General features: G+C 40.6%; 2 protein-coding genes across 5 annotated transcripts in view; one reads left to right on the top strand and one right to left on the bottom strand.

Moving 5' to 3' along the window:
* Positions 1-275: 275 nt before the first annotated feature.
* Positions 276-9,193, bottom strand: dync2i1 (dynein 2 intermediate chain 1). Of its 2 annotated transcripts, XM_038729699.1 has the most exons (23): positions 9,061-9,193; positions 8,791-8,844; positions 7,988-8,672; positions 7,846-7,913; positions 7,460-7,690; positions 6,882-6,932; positions 6,733-6,738; positions 6,376-6,598; positions 6,094-6,196; positions 5,861-5,990; positions 5,626-5,737; positions 5,450-5,544; positions 5,218-5,347; positions 4,857-5,029; positions 4,393-4,555; positions 3,318-3,431; positions 3,127-3,188; positions 2,337-2,388; positions 2,181-2,241; positions 1,765-1,864; positions 1,499-1,630; positions 901-1,124; positions 276-808 (listed from the first exon to the last, which is right to left on the bottom strand). In XM_038729699.1, exons 1-23 carry the CDS (start codon positions 9,073-9,075, stop codon positions 637-639), a joined length of 3,156 nt encoding a protein of 1,051 aa, XP_038585627.1. In that variant the 5' UTR covers positions 9,076-9,193; the 3' UTR covers positions 276-636. The 2 variants fall into 2 exon arrangements, with proteins under 2 accessions (XP_038585627.1, XP_038585635.1); XM_038729707.1 differs by lacking the exon at positions 6,733-6,738.
* A 429-nt stretch (positions 9,194-9,622) lies between these two features.
* Positions 9,623-17,628, top strand: part of esyt2b (extended synaptotagmin-like protein 2b) — a 33,282-nt gene continuing 25,276 nt past the window's right edge. For 2 of the 3 annotated variants that reach the window (XM_038729678.1, XM_038729670.1), the window contains exons 1-5: positions 9,623-10,363; positions 13,613-13,654; positions 14,210-14,344; positions 14,638-14,714; positions 17,290-17,362. In XM_038729678.1, coding sequence (XP_038585606.1) covers positions 9,992-10,363; positions 13,613-13,654; positions 14,210-14,344; positions 14,638-14,714; positions 17,290-17,362 — 699 coding nt within the window. In that variant the 5' untranslated portion in view covers positions 9,623-9,991. The remainder of the gene's footprint in view (positions 10,364-13,612; positions 13,655-14,209; positions 14,345-14,637; positions 14,715-17,289; positions 17,363-17,628) is intronic. The other variant, XM_038729687.1, reaches the window with a different exon arrangement.

Here is a 17,628-nt window from a genome sequence, read left to right as displayed (position 1 = left end):
ATTTAATTTCAAGCTTTCTTGAATGAAATCAAATGTTCCTTTATTAATAATTATCCCAAACACCCACTGGATGATCCCCTTCGGCCTGTTGTGGGGGGTTAAATGTTTCTGAATTGTGACCTCAGTATTTTTTATATCTTGGCTATGGCTCTGGTTAAACATGTTGTCTTTAAACTGGGGTTAGCTTTTAAAAATCGCATAATTGAAAATGAATAAGTCCATGTGTTATGCAATTTAAGTTAAAGTCTAATTGCTATAACCTTAAATAACACAACTACAGATATACTCAGTTTATTGTATAAAAAATAAACTTGTTAACACCGTAAAATATTTAACATTTATCAAACAGTAGAAATATTTACATCAACAGACACTGACATGTTTCTTATAATGCATTTATGAAGAATATTGAATTAATTGTGGATATTTGGTATTCAGCCACATTCTTCTCATAGACCCCTGTAAATGTAAGTTTTTCTTATATTCCCAATATAAATATGACATATACAAAGTGACTGTGACAAAAACAGATTTATAAATTGATCTTTATGCTCTTCCAGAGGCTAAAAGTGCAGTAAATCGTTTGAATTAACACAAACACACCAGTCTAAATGCAGCCATACAAGCTGCAGTGTTTCAGAAGGCTTCAGTCATCATGCTCTCCAGTTTCTCCTCTTCTGCAGTAACGGGTACAGTAAAATGTCTTGTGAAATACGACATTTCTATTTTTCCTGACTCGTGTGCCAGTGCTACTCCTGAATATGTGTTTTGTTGTCCCGAGTCTCCAAACACAGCCATGGCTATCACCCTGAGGGGAGAACAGAACATGAACACCACATATCAATATAACAATGTAAAATTCCTCAGACAAATCAGCCCTTCATGTCTGCCTGGTGTTACCTGTCAGAATTCATGCTTTCGGTGACCACAGGCTCTCTGTCATTTTTCAGCAGGTCCCATATATGGAGATTAGAGGCTGCATCGAGCACACAGAAGACTGCTGGTCTGGTTTGGGCCCACTGCAGTGAGACCACGGGCTCACCAGCTGTACTATTCTTCCACTCTGTCAGAGGCTGCTCACGGCTGACTGCATGCAGCCTGATACTGCCATCACCACAACCCACCTGGAATAAGGGCAGGGGAAACTTATTTATGGTACTTTGTGGTTTGTTTTATTTTTTATTTAGAATCATTATAATACTCATACTAATGTAATACCAATATAATGTTGTTGTCTGACTCTGAGCCCACAAAGGCAAGTTTATTGTTTTTGCTGTAATAGCAATAAAGTAAATTCAAACTCAAACAATTACAATCTCTCAAATGGACAATAAACAAAGCAGTTTCCATGCTTTTCCGCAGAGCATTAAATCCGTGCGTGCCACTGTTGTGTAGCTAATGCCACTTAACATCGTACGTTAACATTTCTATGGAGACAATAAAAATGTGATTTTCTAATTTTGGGAAAAATCTAAATGTCAAAGAATTGCACCCTCACCAAGAACAAGTGTTGCCTGAAGGGAGAAAAGTGGATCGCGCTGACATCAACGGGCCGGACTCCAGCCTCCTGAAACCTGTAAAACTTCGGTGGCGCCTTCAAACCGTGACTCGTTCCATGATTGACTAGACCCTGGACAGAAAAGTTATTAACCAACTGTCACAAAATGACACAAAATGGCATGGGAGTGGAAATAATTTCTGAATATCATGAGAGGGTTCATTTAAAAACGACATCACAATTATGGCGGACTAGATTATGCTTACCATATTGGTGCCGATAAAGAAATGATTGGAGTCTGTTGGGAGGAATTTTAAATGAAGCGTCTGTGACGGCCCTGTTTTCACTGCATCTCGTGGTGATACCCTGACAGCCGGATAGATCAAGAGAGGGGGAAAATGCCAAACAGGAGGTCAAAGGACACAGCATTCCCAGCCAAAAACAAACTGTGCAACAGTGGAACACGACACTGCATCATATTTACACTGCACGTATGCATGACCGTGGATATCTTTCCATCAATGTTGAGGTGCCACAACAACAGCCCCACAGTACATAACAAACAAGATCGTATGACGACGACAGAGCAGCTGTGTTGCACTGCCCAAACACATTGTGGTGTATTTTGAGCCCCGTGGTTGGCAGTGACGGATGATCATCACAAGCTGTTTATCAATCTCACCTCTCAGCAGTGAGGAGGGAGGAGCTGTGAAGCAACTTCACTTTGCCCCCAGGTCTGAGCCCTGCGAGAGAGAACGACAGGCTGAAGCTGGTACCACATGTGTGAGAAAGATGAGTATGAGTGAGAGGGAGTGCACGAAAAACATGACTGCCTCACCGAGATCTGTTGGAGAGCCGGCCTCGTTGGCTTTTGGGAGTTCCACTACCACCTAATGGACACAGAGAGGAAATCACGCAGGTCCATCATGGCATAACTTTGCTGTTTGTGCAAAACAGAGGTTTTCAAATTTGCTGTATCCGTAGGTTTTCACCACTGGGCAAATATTTGTACATGAATTGATAGACGAGAGCGGCATTCTGAGCCTCAAATGGAAAAAACATTACAGCTCCCCTAAATTTGGTGGATGTATACAGGAAGTGTAATGTTGCCATGGAGGCACTGCATTAGCTTTGGGCTACAACTTGTGCAAAGCCTATATTTGTTTACATTTTGTCAAACTGTCAAATTAGAAATGAGCAGTTCCCTCTTTGCATAGTATCCATGGATGGTCTACAGAGAAATATTACTGGACTTTGAAACTGAATTCAACAAATCAAACAAATCGAGCATCTTGTTTTATATGATTTCTAAGCAGATTTATCGTAATTTATTCGCTGACGGAGGTAGTTTATTATATTATTATATATTTAGTACCTAAAGTACCGAAGTACCTAAATTGCCTACATGAGCAGCATGTTAAAGCCACTGCAGCTGCAACTACTAGTGAGTGGGCCAAATCAAAAACAAACTTCCTGTTGTTTTTAGAACACCGGCATGCACCTGCCATTTTCACCTCCTGCAGTATATTCACCTCACGTCTCTCTCCCTTGGGAAGGCATGGCTCACAATTTAAAAACTGCTGGTGTAGAGAGAATATAAGCAGGGCCTACTTCGTCGCCCAACCTACCCAGAAATTTAAAACCCCACTTTCATCCAGAGAAGCCAGCTGGAATGATAATCCTGATGACTCTAGATTATGAAACAGAACAACAATTAACTATAAAGCCATCTGTGAAAGGCAAAAACATATGGCACATTCATAAAATCATCTACAAGATCTTCAATCAATGCGTTAACCCTTCCTATACCATTCCACACCTTCCTCAGATGCCAAAAGGGGGACCTCTGGCCTCAGCCCCCCTGCTACAGCGGAGGGGACGACTTCTACAGATGTCACAGATGAGAAATGGCCTGAACCGGCCATCACTGCATCTGTGTTGACAAGGTGACAAAAGAGAAGATATAAGCAAACACTGAATCAACACTGCCGCTGCGTTTGAAAACAGCCTCTGAACTATAAGTGAGAGAAAGGGCAGGGGCAGTCCTCAACCACCGTATACAGTAAATAAGGATGTGATGCCATTTAGTGCCTGCTGACATTTATTTCCTTGGGACTGCAGTGCAAAGAGTGAAATACACAACAATAAAAATTATCAAGTGAAAGATCAAGGGGCTTTATAATCTCAAAATACAGGCTGCATACAGCAGCATAACCAATCACAAGGTATCTTTACAGGAAAACAGGGTTTCTGCAGGTTTTGAAATTTTATTTACAAAAGGTCAATATTAATATATAAATATATAAAAGGTTAAATATTTTTTATCAGGAACATTACTTAAAATAAAATATTTTTATATGCAGTTTTAGCAAAAACAGGCTAGAAAATCTCCAGCACTATTGTCCCAGACCTCTGACCTATAATTCATATGTGGACTTTTAATAAATTAGGTATTTTTAATTGCTTAATCCATTCATCCATCCATTTTCTGCTGCTTATCCAAGTCCAGGTAATGTTTAATGATTAATGCATGATATTATTAGGAATTAGCATTATATACTGCTGGCAAGTACTGACACAAATGTGATATTATATATATTATTATATTCATGCACTTGGTCGTAATTCTAGGCCCTATCATCCCTACTGCTTTTTATTGCTATTTTTCATACTTTGGCTGGTGTGACTGTGAAACAGGCATTCAAAAAGTCTTGGTACAAAGAGTGAAAAGGCCCAAAAATACAAAACAAAAACAGAAACATTATTAAAATGGCACGAGCTCGGCTTCAAACTGGAAACATGAACAGGAATTCATCTGCGGTATTATCAAATGTCCATGTCCGTGTATTGAAAATAAACTGAATTCTAAAGGTCAGCTTTCGTCTGTAACATACCGGTGGAGAAGGTGGGCTGTCGGAAAGTCCACTCATCCTCTCCTATCTTCAAGCGGTAATGGTTACTAGCGTGCTCCCTCAGGTCCCACAGCAGCACAGAGCCGACAGCTGTGCCCGCAAACACCAATATGGCCTTTCCTGGGCTGAAGCAACAACACTGCACCTGCAGCAGTGAGCATTAAAAGGGGTTACTGTCAGTGTTTGTGGATCTTGGATTTGAGGTGACTTTGGTTCCTCTGTGAGTTACTGGCTGATTTGATTTCTGGCCCAAAAACTGGTTTTCGTGCACGTTGCATTTTTAAGAATGGCCTTTTTAATGTGTTTAAATTGTTAAATCATCTCAAAAATGAAGTGTAGATCTCTGGTGAAAACATATTACTGGTAATGTACGAATAGATACTAGTGTTGCTTATGTCAAATCACTTTTTTTTTCTATAACTGAAAAAGGAAGTTATAAATGTCACCTCAGATTCGTAGACAAGGACTTTTTGAGGCCTGGACGGCTCCCAAATGTTCCAGATGCAGATGATGGTGCAGCTGTCAAGACGCACAGCACTGGGCTTAGTCGTAGGGCTGTGGACTGACATCATGGTGTGCCTCTGGACCTGAGAGAAGTGCACCAGGCTGATGCTGCGACCTGCAATTGACAAGCAAAAATATATCAATCCCTGAGTAGTGTAATCACATGCATGTGCTGGTTTTAAACAGCAAATTCTGAATAACTGGTATGGTACAAATAACTGATAAAATTCTAATGAGAATAAAGTGGTTTAGGAGTGCAATTAGTGTAAGAACAAAATGGATTTCTCCCATTGTGGTGTGTACCATAAAGAAAAGGCAACTTAGTGTTGAGCTGTAAACTTCCATCGCTGAAAGAGTGTGTGTCTGTTTGAGATGTCAGCTTCCTCAGGGATTTTCTCTCAGCTTGATCCTCTTCCAACAGGACAACCATGACCTTGACAAAACACAACAGGCGTTAGTCTTGGCCCCAAAAACCTTCATGTAGGAAGTCAAGAACATTTTTCAAAATACAAAAGATAAGTGAGTAAACGATCACCTGTGAGGCTGAGCGCAGAAATGCTGCCAGATGCTGAGAATCAAAGTTTATTTCACTTGTGGTTTTGTCTCGTGCTTCCTGGGACAGGTACGGATCTGTCAAAACAAAAACACTGTCACTGAACTCTACATGTGAACATGGAATTCCTCAGAAGAAAAATCTGGGCTTTTCCTCACCACCACAGGCTCCACTGTGCTCTGGAGGATGCTGCGTCCACTTCTCACACACCTCTATCTCCTCTGTCTGAATGTCTCTGTCTGCATTATCCTCGTTACACTGAGCGTAAGCCTGACAAGGAGGACGTTTCACATGTTATTTAGACATATGTTTTTTAATGGAAAACATGGAATATTTTCCTTTTCTCCTTTGTAATTTGGTTAAAGGTGTCCGTGTAAACAAACAAACACTGACCTGCTTAGTGTTGGCAGTTCCAAAGTTTCTAATATACATGTCATATTCATTAACAGGGGGCAGATCCAAAAGGGAGAATGTAATCGAGAAATCCAAATCAATCAAGCGAAGAAGCTCAGTACTGCGTTTCCTGTAATCAGAAAAAAATACACAAGGTACAATTAAAGATCACATACACTGTGCAAAATGTCATTCATTCATATTACATTATTACTTTTTGCAAGTTAACCTACTTCTGTTTAGTGGCGACTTTCTTGCTGACTTCACGCTGCTTTGCGGTCACAAAGTCGATAAACTTCCCGCGTTGGGAGGCTCTACTCTGGTTCTTTTCAGATCCTATCGACAGAGCAGCAAAGATGCATTATATCCCCTATAATTCTGCACAAAATATACAGACATTTACTGTCTTCAGGTGAGATATCAAGAATGAATCTTGATTACACTGTAACATGCAATGAAATCAAGTGATTTACTTGGAAGACATTTTTTAGAAAAGACATGACAAAAAACTGTACCTCTGGACCGATCTTCCTCCTCTCTGCTCACTATTTGTCTGGACTGAGCTGTTCCAACTCTCTTGTTCTCTTCATCCATGGCTTTCTGAATTGCTTCAATTTCATTTCTTCTTTGTGGTGTAAGCTCCTCCCTCTCTTCAGCCACCTCTGGATGCTGTGGCTCCTTCTCGTCCTCACCTTCATCTGCACTCTCATCCATCTCCTCAAAATCCTCCTCATAATCCTTTGAACAGAGAAATGTATTACTTATTGCATAATACAAACTAAAAAAACAACAAAAAACAAGATGCTGTGAGTCAAACTTTGCATCTTAAAAGAATGAAAATGGATGCACTCGTAAAAGTTCTGAATACTCACCAGTTTCTTAGAACGTAACATGTAAAAGTAACACAAAAATGAGCAGATAAATGTTAAAAAAATATAGATTTAAACATGATGACAAAACAAAAACAATGATAACAGAATTGTGTTCACAGGGTTTTATAATTAGAAGGCTGTTTCATTACCTCAAAGTCATCTTCATATTCCTGGTCAGCCAAATCCTCATCTTTGACAACCTGCATAAGTGCATGAAGTAGAAAATATCTTAAATGCTTAAATAAGTGTGGAGAAACTCTTTCAATGATGCAGAACTACGGTGAAAGTGAAGTTGCAAGTACTGTAAAAGGAAAAGACTGCAGAGCATACAGCACAGATAGCAGATGGCTCACAGACCAAACAATAAGACCAATTCACCTGCAATCAGTTCAAGCTGAATATGTTCAGCTCATAACTTCATATAACAAGCTGCAGCCAGAGCTTACATATGGTTAAGCAAAGAGAAATGTAGCTGTGAGCTCCAACTCTATTGGAACTGGCATGATATTATATTGTTTATGCTCTGCCAAATCTTCACCAAAATCTTACAGGCTCATCTGAGTCTCCTACATTTTACACACTAGATGCCCAGTGCTCAGATACCTTTGCTACATCCTGGATCACAAAAATAACACATGGGGAGAAATAAAATCCATTAGGGAACCATAAACAGACAAGAAAAAGATCTACAGGTTACAGTATAAAGGCAACTTGTGGAAATCCAAACCTCAGTTTTAGTATCATGCCTATGACTATTGTCAGACGCTGATTTCTTGGAGCCAGTCCTGTCTCTGTGATGATTTCTTTCCGGTTCCTCCTCCTCCTCTCTGTGCCTTCTCTCTTTGCGTTTGTCCAATTGTGCTTGCTCTCTGTCACCACGGTGAGGTCTGACCTCTTCGCCTGACCCCTTCAAGCGTCTATGCTCCCTGGATTCACTGTCAAGCTTCCACCTTTCATCCTGGAGAACAGCACAAGAATGTTACCAAAGGATACTGACACAACTACATTAACCCAAACCGTTTACTACTCTGAAGTGAAATGCTCTAGAGTTGTGAGATATAAGCAAAACATGCAAAATAGTGATGAACAATTAATATTACAGCAGATGCTTACATGATATCCTCTCTCTTTGTGCCTCCTTTCTCTCTCCTCTTTATGTCTTCTATGTTCTTCTTTGTGCACTGAAATCAGAAAGACATGAAATAATAATCCTGTGAATATGGCAAGCTATGAGTGAACACTGCTGTGGCCTTACCGTTTTCCTCCTTCAGTTCCTTTCTGTCTGCATGTCTCTCTTGTCTGTCTTTGTTGATCCTCTTGTCTTCATATTCATCTTTGTGTTGTCCTCTCTCTCGATGCCGATCTCTCTTCTCTCTTTCATGCATTTCTAGCCGATCTCTTTCTCCTTCTCCAATTTCCTCATGTCTCCTTCTCTCCTTCTCAGTCCTGTGCCTTCTGTCCTGTTCCTCTCTCCTTCTCTCCTTGTCTCTATCTTCCTTCCTTTTGTCCCTGTCTTCTTTGTTGGGTCTCTCTCTGTCCCTTTCCCTCTCTTTCTCCTTATCTCTGTGTCTTTCCGTGTCCCTCTCCCTCTCAATATTTTCCCCTCTATCTCGCCTCCTGTCTCTGTTCTCTTCAACGTACCTTTTTTCATCCACCAACTTGTCTCTTCCTCTTCTCTTCTCCCTATCCCTCTCATCTCTTTGTTCCTTTTCCATGTCGCCTCTCCTATCACGTGAGCCCTCTTTCCGTCGATCTGCATATCTGTCTTTTTCGTTTTCATCTCTTCTGTCTTTTGTACTCTCCCTTTCCTTCGCCTTCTCCCTCTCTCGTCTGTACTCCTGCTCCGGGTCCCTGCGGCGTCTCTCTATAGATTCCCCACCTCTGAGCTTTCTCTCACTGTCACCTCGCTTCCTAGTATAGTCATCACCACGTCCTTCCTCCTAAAAAAAGAGAAAATACAGCAATTTATAATATTTGGATGTAGTTTTATCTGTTCATATAAATCCAGCCTGAATCATCGCCTTCTTCAACCCCTTTCCTAAACTCTCAAAAACTTACCCTGATGTGTCTTTTCAGGTCTGCTGGTCTCCACGTGTCTTCCTTGGTTATTTTCTAAATAGATACATTTAATTCTCACTGGATGACCATATCAATGTTTACTCAAAGACAACATAACTTAAACATATTTTCACGACATCCAACCAAATCCATACCAGTCAGCAATACAACGTTCCTTTCCCAAGATCACATTAACATTTGATCACTACCACAGCGAACACGGCATTTTCTACTGAAAAAACATGGTAAAGTCAAATATAAAGCCGTTACCTTGTCGCTATGCATGTTCTCGTCTGTGTTTTTATTTTTTAAGTAAGTCAATCGCTGAAAATTAGCTCATATTTTTGTAACGACGCCGCCATGACAGTAAATCTCTAGAGCGCAAGCGCAGTAAGTCGAAACCAAGGAGACCGCGTCACTTCAGCTTGACAACAGGCTTATTAATCAGCAGCAGAGCAACCCCTGATATTAACAGCCAGTTGCCGTGGCAACGGCCAACGACTTTATTTCCGAACGTGAATTTGTAACAAATACAATATTTTATTGTTGTTTAAAATGATTATAACGATTTACACTACTATATCTGGCACTGCTAGTTGTGTTTAGGGTTATTTAAATGTTTGCTATAAATAAAACTCGTCTGCTGTAGATCGATTTCGCTGTGCTCGTCATTATACAGCCGTTCCTATTTGAAGGGTATTCATTTGGTTGAAATAATTCCAGTTTCATGTGTTTGTTCTTTCATACATAATTTAAGCTTGTTCACAAGTACTTTGACATTATCACTGTATTGCTACAATTGAGAATTACAAGCTGTGTTTACCGTTACTGAAAGCCAGATGGCGGTGTTATGTCGCTTTAGCTAGGCTGCGGGCCCCTCCGAGAGCGCTCAGTTCATGATTCCTGTGCGTTTTTTGGAGATGATTATTTCTAACCTGTGTCAAGGCAGGGCGAGTAGAGCTGTAGACTGGACTAAGTCGGCTGCCTACTTTAACCACGGGAATGCATTGCCAGTCTTTGTGTCGTTGGTGAAACTAAAGCGGTCAATGCCAACGATTCCTCCGAAGGCGATGGGCCGGTGTGCAGGTGAGCCGACGTGAGAACCGACGGGAACCGCTTCAGTCCGTTCGCACATGGGAACCGTGTCGCTCAACCTCATCCGCATTTTAACAGTTTGAAGACAGACATTTCTAAAGACAGCATGACAACTGTACGAGGAGCCCATTCACACAAAGCAAGCCCCTCTTTACCTAAGGAGAATGGACACGCACCACCGAGCCCCAACTTTCCCTCAGCGGAGAATATACCCGATGATACCCCGATGTCCTCGACCAGCGAGCTGGCTCAGAGCTGGGTTCACGTTGCCAAAACGTTTGTTCTCATTTTCCCTATTTACGCATTGGGATATTTTGAGTTCAGTTTCAGTTGGCTGTTGATTGGACTTGTTCTCTTTTTCTGCTGGAGGAGAAACCTAGCAGGGAAAAACAGCCGACTGAGACGAGCTCTTGCTTTCTTTGAGCAGGAGGAGAGAAGTGCCAAGCAGAGTCTGATGACCTCTGAATTACCACCATGGGTAAGACACTCTGTCAAATACAATAGGTGGAATAATATCCACTGTCGTTCATCCTTGCTGAGCTCTTTCTCCGAAGAGCATGTGGTATTTTTGTGATCAATATTTTTGAGCTTCCAGGAAAAAACAATCAGCTGACAAGAGCAGGAGAAGCGGAGTTGAGCTGTAAAGCTGTAATGTAGCAGCTGTCCCCCCAGCAGTGACATTACTCCCAGTCTAAATACAGCAGGGTACAATGGTAAACCAGACACCACTCTGGAAAGGAAACATGCCCACGGGATCCCTGTTATTTTGGGATTCAGACTGCTATCTCTCTTGCAGAAACTCACTCCATTACTGCAACACTTGTTAGATTGTTGGATAACACTAGGGGGTACTTGACTTTTCCTTGTCAGGGTTAACAGAGTAGTGTTTAGGGTTTTGTTGGGAATCTTCTGAAACCTCAAACGAGGCATTAACTCAGCAACTAATGTATGTAAATCAAAGAGATAACCCAACACAACATACATCTCAGATGACAAGAATATAGGATGTTTTAGAGATATTTGGTACATCTGAAGATGAACTGCAGGTAGTGTTTTCCTGCAAAATAATGTTTGGAGTATTTGTCACATAGCCACATATGTTATGTAACTTTTGTCCAGCAAATTCCTCATATGTGTAAAACACTACTTGGCAATAAAGCTCCTTCTGATTCTGATTCAGTAGTGCCTTTGAAAGAGGTGTGTAAGACATCTATGTTGTTAACTTCTCTCCAGAGGGAGCTGGATTAATAGCATCTATGGGACAGTAAATGGCTTGGCTTTTTCGGGGGGGTTAAAATAAATAAATGCACTTAGTTTCCCTAATGAAGGTTATACATTGTTTATGTATTATCAATTTAAATTACATTTCTTCTATAAGACCAATGGACAGAGCTAAACTGACTATAAGCCTCTTCATGTGTTTTAGTGCACTATATATCTTCTGTAGTGGAAATTGAAGTGAAATGCATTTTCACTAAAACCTTTTTTAGGAGCCCAGATGAAAATTAAAGTGACCCTCCAGTCTGAGCTTCATCCATCCATCCATCGTCAACCGCTTATCCTGTGTACAGGGTCACAGGCGGCTGGAGCCAATCCCAGCAGACCAGTCTGAGCTTAACTTATCAAACTATAAATCCAACACTTTCAATATCAGACTCATCACACAGACACAGGCCAACTAGTGTGTGATGTTAAGTGCAGCCCTGTGTTTTAAGAACAGTAAAAAGCTTATTCTGCTGACACATGGCTGAGGTGGCATTTAGGCTGTTAAATGAGGGTGGAGGAGCTAGATCACAGCAACCCACTTAGAGGGAAATGGCATTATTGAATGGCTTCAGCAGACCTTGTCTTAAGTCTGTGGTTGATAAATTAAACTTATAGTCAAGTACTACATGTATTGGTCATAGATCTTGTTGCTGTGCATGACCATCCCAGGAAATAGTGATTTTGCACCATCCATGGCAGTACAGCAATTGATTAGCATGCCCCAGCTGGGCACTAATCACTGCATTGATACTGTGCTGTCTTCAGAGGTGGGGGTTTTCGCCAATTATAGCTCCCAAATCTTAGCTAGTGCCAGTTTCTCCCCACTATGCAGACATTAGTCTTAACAGACACTGCTCTGCTTTCACAAAAGGCGCACTCCCCCTTGTTCCAGTTTATACTCTCAACTGTATTTACATGGGGTAAGTAAAATTGGCTGGCTGTTGAAGCAGCTACTTACACTAAAAGCCTTATTAACGTTTTATTTGTTCAAAAGAATTTAAAGCCACATGGGACGCAAGCAATAGGAAAGCATTACGTGTCTGAAATCAGTAGAAGGTGCTAAATGTCAGCTGAACCAAATAGTTTGTTTGCTGGAGCACTGAATGTGGTACTTTGTACTTTCTTGAGATACAAATATGAAGCCTCATTAATACATAATGTCTAATTAATAACAAGTGTGTTTTTTGTGTTTGTTTCCAGTTGCTGATTACCTTTAAGACTCCATGTGTTAATTTCAGGCAGTTTGAATTTAGGGAGAATAACCCTCTTAGTTTCAAATCCCAAGCACCCTGTCAATAACACTTTCAAGACATAAATGACTTTAGTTTTACATCAACACAGTAACAAGCTGAATAATTAAGATGCTTTGCTCCCACTTTCTGCTGCACAGCTCAGTTCTCTGAGTGTACCATCCATTACTTCACCTACATTTTCTGAATAAGGTCACTGTGTCAGGTGTAACAATGAAGCCAGAGGATGATATTATTTCCACCTCTTAACAAAACTATAGGCCTGAATCTGTCATATTAACCACAACTTTCTTTTCCCTGACCTGCTGCTCTTGTCACTCCTTTATTGTCACTTTGACATAAACGCTGGATAAGCACTTTTGCTTCCTCCATGAGGAATAGTGCTGTCCCTTGTAGCTGTCGCACTGCATGTCTCACCAGCACTTCAGCCAGACGTGTCAGTTGATTCCAGGCATTTATTTTACCTCATGTTAAATCAATGCTCGTTTTACTTTGTTCATTCAAGATCATTAGTCAAACTGCAGCTCAGTCTCACAGCACAGTTGTAGGGTGGATATCTGTGGAGGTCTGGTTGAGACGTAAGAGATATTAAATGATTTTACAGCCTCACAGAGCTGCTAGTGTGGCAGTAGGCTCTGTCTTGTTGTAATGATTGTGTAATTAAACTGTATTGTACCTAACATAACCACTAACATACACTAGTACAGTCACATGGATGTTAACACTATTTGTATTGTCTTGAGATGTATAAGACTTTTGATATTGTCTTACCCGTTGTCTGGCCTTAAGCATCTTTGAAAGCAAATTTGAAATTTGTGTTTGCAAAAGGGATTAATATTGCACTTGAAATGTGCACCATATACAATAGTACAGTGAAACAGCTGGAAGAGATGAAGCCTCCGCACACTTCTGGTGCAGTTCTGCGCCTCAGTATCTGGTATTGAGTGCAGTGATTTTCTCCAAAGTGGTGGCTTTTTAAACTGAAAATTTAAAAGAAATTCACAAATATAAATGCAAGTTCCGTTTATAAAAACTGAAGTTTAATTGCAAGTTTTCAGTTTTACTGATCACACAAGAGCATATAATTTAAAGTCTGATTACCTGTGGAACAGATCTCACCACACATAGACTTGCCTTTAAAGTGTTGCATTAGCAGCCTTATTGAAATCACCATGGACCAGAGATTATCTGCTCTGTTTTCTTCATTCTAGGTCCACTTCCCAGATGTAGAGAGAGTGGAGTGGCTAAACAAGGTAAGATATTGAGTGGCTGTCTCCTGAATATGTTTGCTTGACTGAAGCTCTCCTTTTTGCTTTTTATAAACTGGAGTAAATGGGATGTCTGTTGCTCTTCTGATCTCTCCTCTTCCTGCTGGGACTGTGAATGTTGCCACACTGTGCACTGCAGCACATCTCACTTAACATGCTGCCCTGACTTAACATGCAACGCTGTGAAATGCGTTAACCCTTGTGAATCCCTATGACGGCAACCTGGATGTAAATTTTAAAGCACTTGCATGCACATTAAAGATCAAAATTTAATTTGTTGGTGTCCCCGCTTGATGTGTAAGAGTCTGACAAGATTCTACTTAAATAGAAATACATTTTGAATATTTTAAAGTAACTCTATTATTCACAGTGTGTAGAGATGTTCCTATATGAGGTAGCAAGAATAGCCTAAAGAGAGTAAAATTTACAGCACATGTACATAACCTTTAGAATAATTATATGATGGAAAAGGCAACATTTTCCTTTTTTAAGCCATCAAGACTTTACTAAGTTCAGGCTTCTCTCCCTGCATCCCCTCAGACGGTGAAACAGATGTGGCCGTACATCTCCAAGTTCGTGGAGAAGCTGTTCCTCGAGACGATCGAGCCAGCAGTGAAGGAGTCCAACGCCCACCTCAGCACCTTCTGCTTCAGCAAGATTGACATAGGAGACAAAGTGAGCCCCTCTTAGTCTTCACGCATGTCTCTGAGACTGATCGTGTGTAGTTTCCGCAGTGACAGAACAGGCCGCTGGCAGCAGGTGCCGTTGGGTCAGCTGGTGAGGGTGTGTGGGAGCTTGAACGTGAACATACATGCGCATCACCGACATATGTGCTGGTTTCATAAATAGTTTCCACATGGGATCACGAGAGGGGTCGACCTTGTGCTAGCTGAGGGAGGGGTGTTGGTGTACTGTTGATGGACTGGAGTGTTGTAGTCGTAATAATGTTTACTTCTGTTGCGGTGTAGCCCCTGAGGGTCAACGGGATCAAGGTTTATACAGAAAATGTGGATAAGCGACAGATCATCATGGACCTACAGATCAGGTGAGCCTACCAGATCCCTCTTTAAATCATAATTGTTTGCGACTAATGGGACACCACTTGGCAATTGGTCACATTTCAAACAGCTCCCTTTAGAGCCACAAAAGACTTTGTCTCACACGTACAGTCACCTCCAAAAGTATTGGAACGGTAAGGCAAATGTCTTTGTTTTTGTTGTTCACTGAAGACATTTGGGTTTAAGATCAAAAGAGTATGACACAAGAGTTCAGAATTTCAGCTTTGTATTATTTGTATTGTATTAGACCACAGTATTGTTAGGTGAGCAAAAGTAATGGAACAAATAATCTTAAAGTAAGTAACATTTAATATTTGGTGGCATTTGCTTGCAATAACTTCCTCAAGCCAGGCTTTTACCGCAGCTTCTTTCAGTTCTCATTTATTTCTGGGTGTTTCTCCCTTCAGTCTCCTCTTAAGGAGGTGAAATGCAGCTCTATTGGGTTAAGGTCAGCTGATTGACTTGGCCAGTCTAAGACTTTTCACTTTTTCCCCCTGATGAAGTCCTTTGTTTTGTTGGCAGTGTGCTTTGGGTCATTGTCCTGCTGCAGGATAAACTTCCTCCCGATTAGTTTCAATGCATTTCTCCATGAATTGGCAGACAAAATGTTTCTGCTACCATCATCAGTTACATCATCAATAAATATTAATGAGCCTGTTCCAGAAGCAGCCGTGCTCGCCCAAGCCATGACATTACCTCACACCTTCACAGATGAGCTTATATGCTTCGGATCATAAGCAGTTCCTTTCTTTCTCCACACTTTGGCCTTTCCATCACTTTGGTAGAGATTAATCTTGGTTTCATCAGTCCATAAGATTGTGTTACTGAACTTTTGCGGCTCATCTCTGTACTTCTTTGCAAATTTCAATCTGGCCTTCTGATTCTTCCTGCTGATGAGTGGTTTGCATCTTGTGGTGTGGCCTCTATATTTCTGCTCTCTGAGTTTTCTTCCAACAGTGGATTGTGATACCTTCACCCCTGCAATGTGGAGGTCGTTGGTGATGTCACGTACTGATGTTTTGGGGTTTTTCTTCACAGCTCTCACGATATTTCTATCATCACCTACTGTTGTTTTCCTTGGCTGACCTGTTGGAGGTCTGTTGCTCGGTACACTAGTAGTTTTTCTTTTTCCAGGACATTCTAAATTGTTGTGCTTGTTATGCCCAATGTTTGTCCAGTAGCTCTGGTCGATTTTCCTTCTTTTCTCAGCTTGGCTTGCTTTTCTCCCATACACAGCTCTCTGGTCTTCATGTTGGTTTATCCTCTTTAACAGGAAATGCAGTCTTTATAGGTTTAAACCAAGGATGAAAACTTTGACTAGTCATGCAGAGCTATTTAATGTAGCTAAAATAACAACACCTGGGCAACAAGAAACATCTGTCAGTCACATGTTCCAAAAGTTTTGCTCTCTTGCAAAATGGGTGGGTTCAAACAAAGGGTGGTATGTCCTGAGTTGTTTAACAGATCTAGATGTGAATACCACGAAATGAGTGCTGAAATTCTAAACTCTTGTCTCCTACTCATCTTTTGATCTTAAACAACAAAAACAAAGGAATTTGCCTTACCGTTCCAATACTTTGGAGGGGACTGTATGCAATTGCACTCCCCAAGACCTGTACACAGACTCTGATGTCTAAAATCAGTGGAGTTGCGATGAGAAATGATGAGGTCAAAAGTTGAAGTCCTTTAGATTTCAGTCCTGGTTGATTTGGCAACACCCACTTTTACTGGTGATAACCGGAAAATGCGATATAAAGCTACAGCAAATACTCGTTGAGCAGCTACTTTGTCAGAAATGCAACAGAACAGCACCTTGGATGTCTGTTTGCAGTGCAGCCAAACAAACTCAGTCAATGATAACTGAATAATCGGATTTCATGCTGCACACAGAGCAAGACGTTTTTAACACAACAACAGAGCAGGTTGGGTTACCTAGCCGAGAGGTTGCAGGTGTGCAGCCTGTTACCTGCAGCTCTTCATGTAACTGCTGACTGTGGCTCATCTATCCTGTTCTTTTCTTCCCTGCAAAAAGGAAAGGCATTCAAAAAATGTTTATTTTGTAGATGATAGCTAACTTCTGTGACAGATAAATTGATTGCAGGTCTGATATGGTGTTAGGAGAGTGAACAGCAAATAGTGAGACTGATATCAGTGAGATAAAGTTAATTGCTGGATTACATGTGGCAATGAATGAAATTTGAATCCAGCACGGGAATGGCAGACTCTTCCAATAACAATAAAAACTGATATATAGTGAGGTAATTACTGAATGTGAAGACATTGAATGAGTGTTACTGAAATAAAGCCAACCATAAATAGTATGAAAAACTGGGGTTTGATTTAATAAAATCTGAAGGATTATAACTTCTGGAAAACAACAGAATTTAAATGTTATAAATGACTCAATGAGCTTAATGACTACAATCGAGTCACATCCAGGGTAAACCTTATATTGCATGTTTGTGTTTATGTTTATACAACAGGAGTTTAAAAAAAAAACATGAAGATAATGAATAACACAAGGATTGTTTCTCAGACATATTTTGTGCTTTTGTCACTCAGCTTTGTTGGCAACACTGAGATTGACATAGACATCAAACGCTATTACTGCAAAGCCGGCATTAAAAACATCCAGGTAAGCAACTACCTTTTTGTATGATTTGTTTTACATCCTCATAGAGGGACTTTCCTTTGGCATGAGTTTTGGCCTCCACAATAGTTGTTAGAAAAGAAAATGAAACATTGGATGTTCAGTGAAGTCTATTAAATGAGTGCTTATACTGTATGAAGCTTTCGGCATAATATAATCTCACGCTGGAAATACCAAATGACTCGTATGTACTCATACTGATGACACTGTACTTAGTCATGTAATAATGAAGTAAATAGAAAGAAAAACAA

This window comes from Micropterus salmoides, unplaced genomic scaffold, assembly GCF_014851395.1.
Source record: "Micropterus salmoides isolate LMB-PRFRI ecotype aquatic unplaced genomic scaffold, ASM1485139v1 Ms_hic_scaffold_1, whole genome shotgun sequence".
NCBI classification, from domain to species: Eukaryota; Metazoa; Chordata; class Actinopteri; order Centrarchiformes; family Centrarchidae; genus Micropterus; species Micropterus salmoides.
The sequence above is the reverse complement of the archived record's forward strand: the minus strand, read 5'-3'. Positions and strand labels throughout refer to the sequence as shown.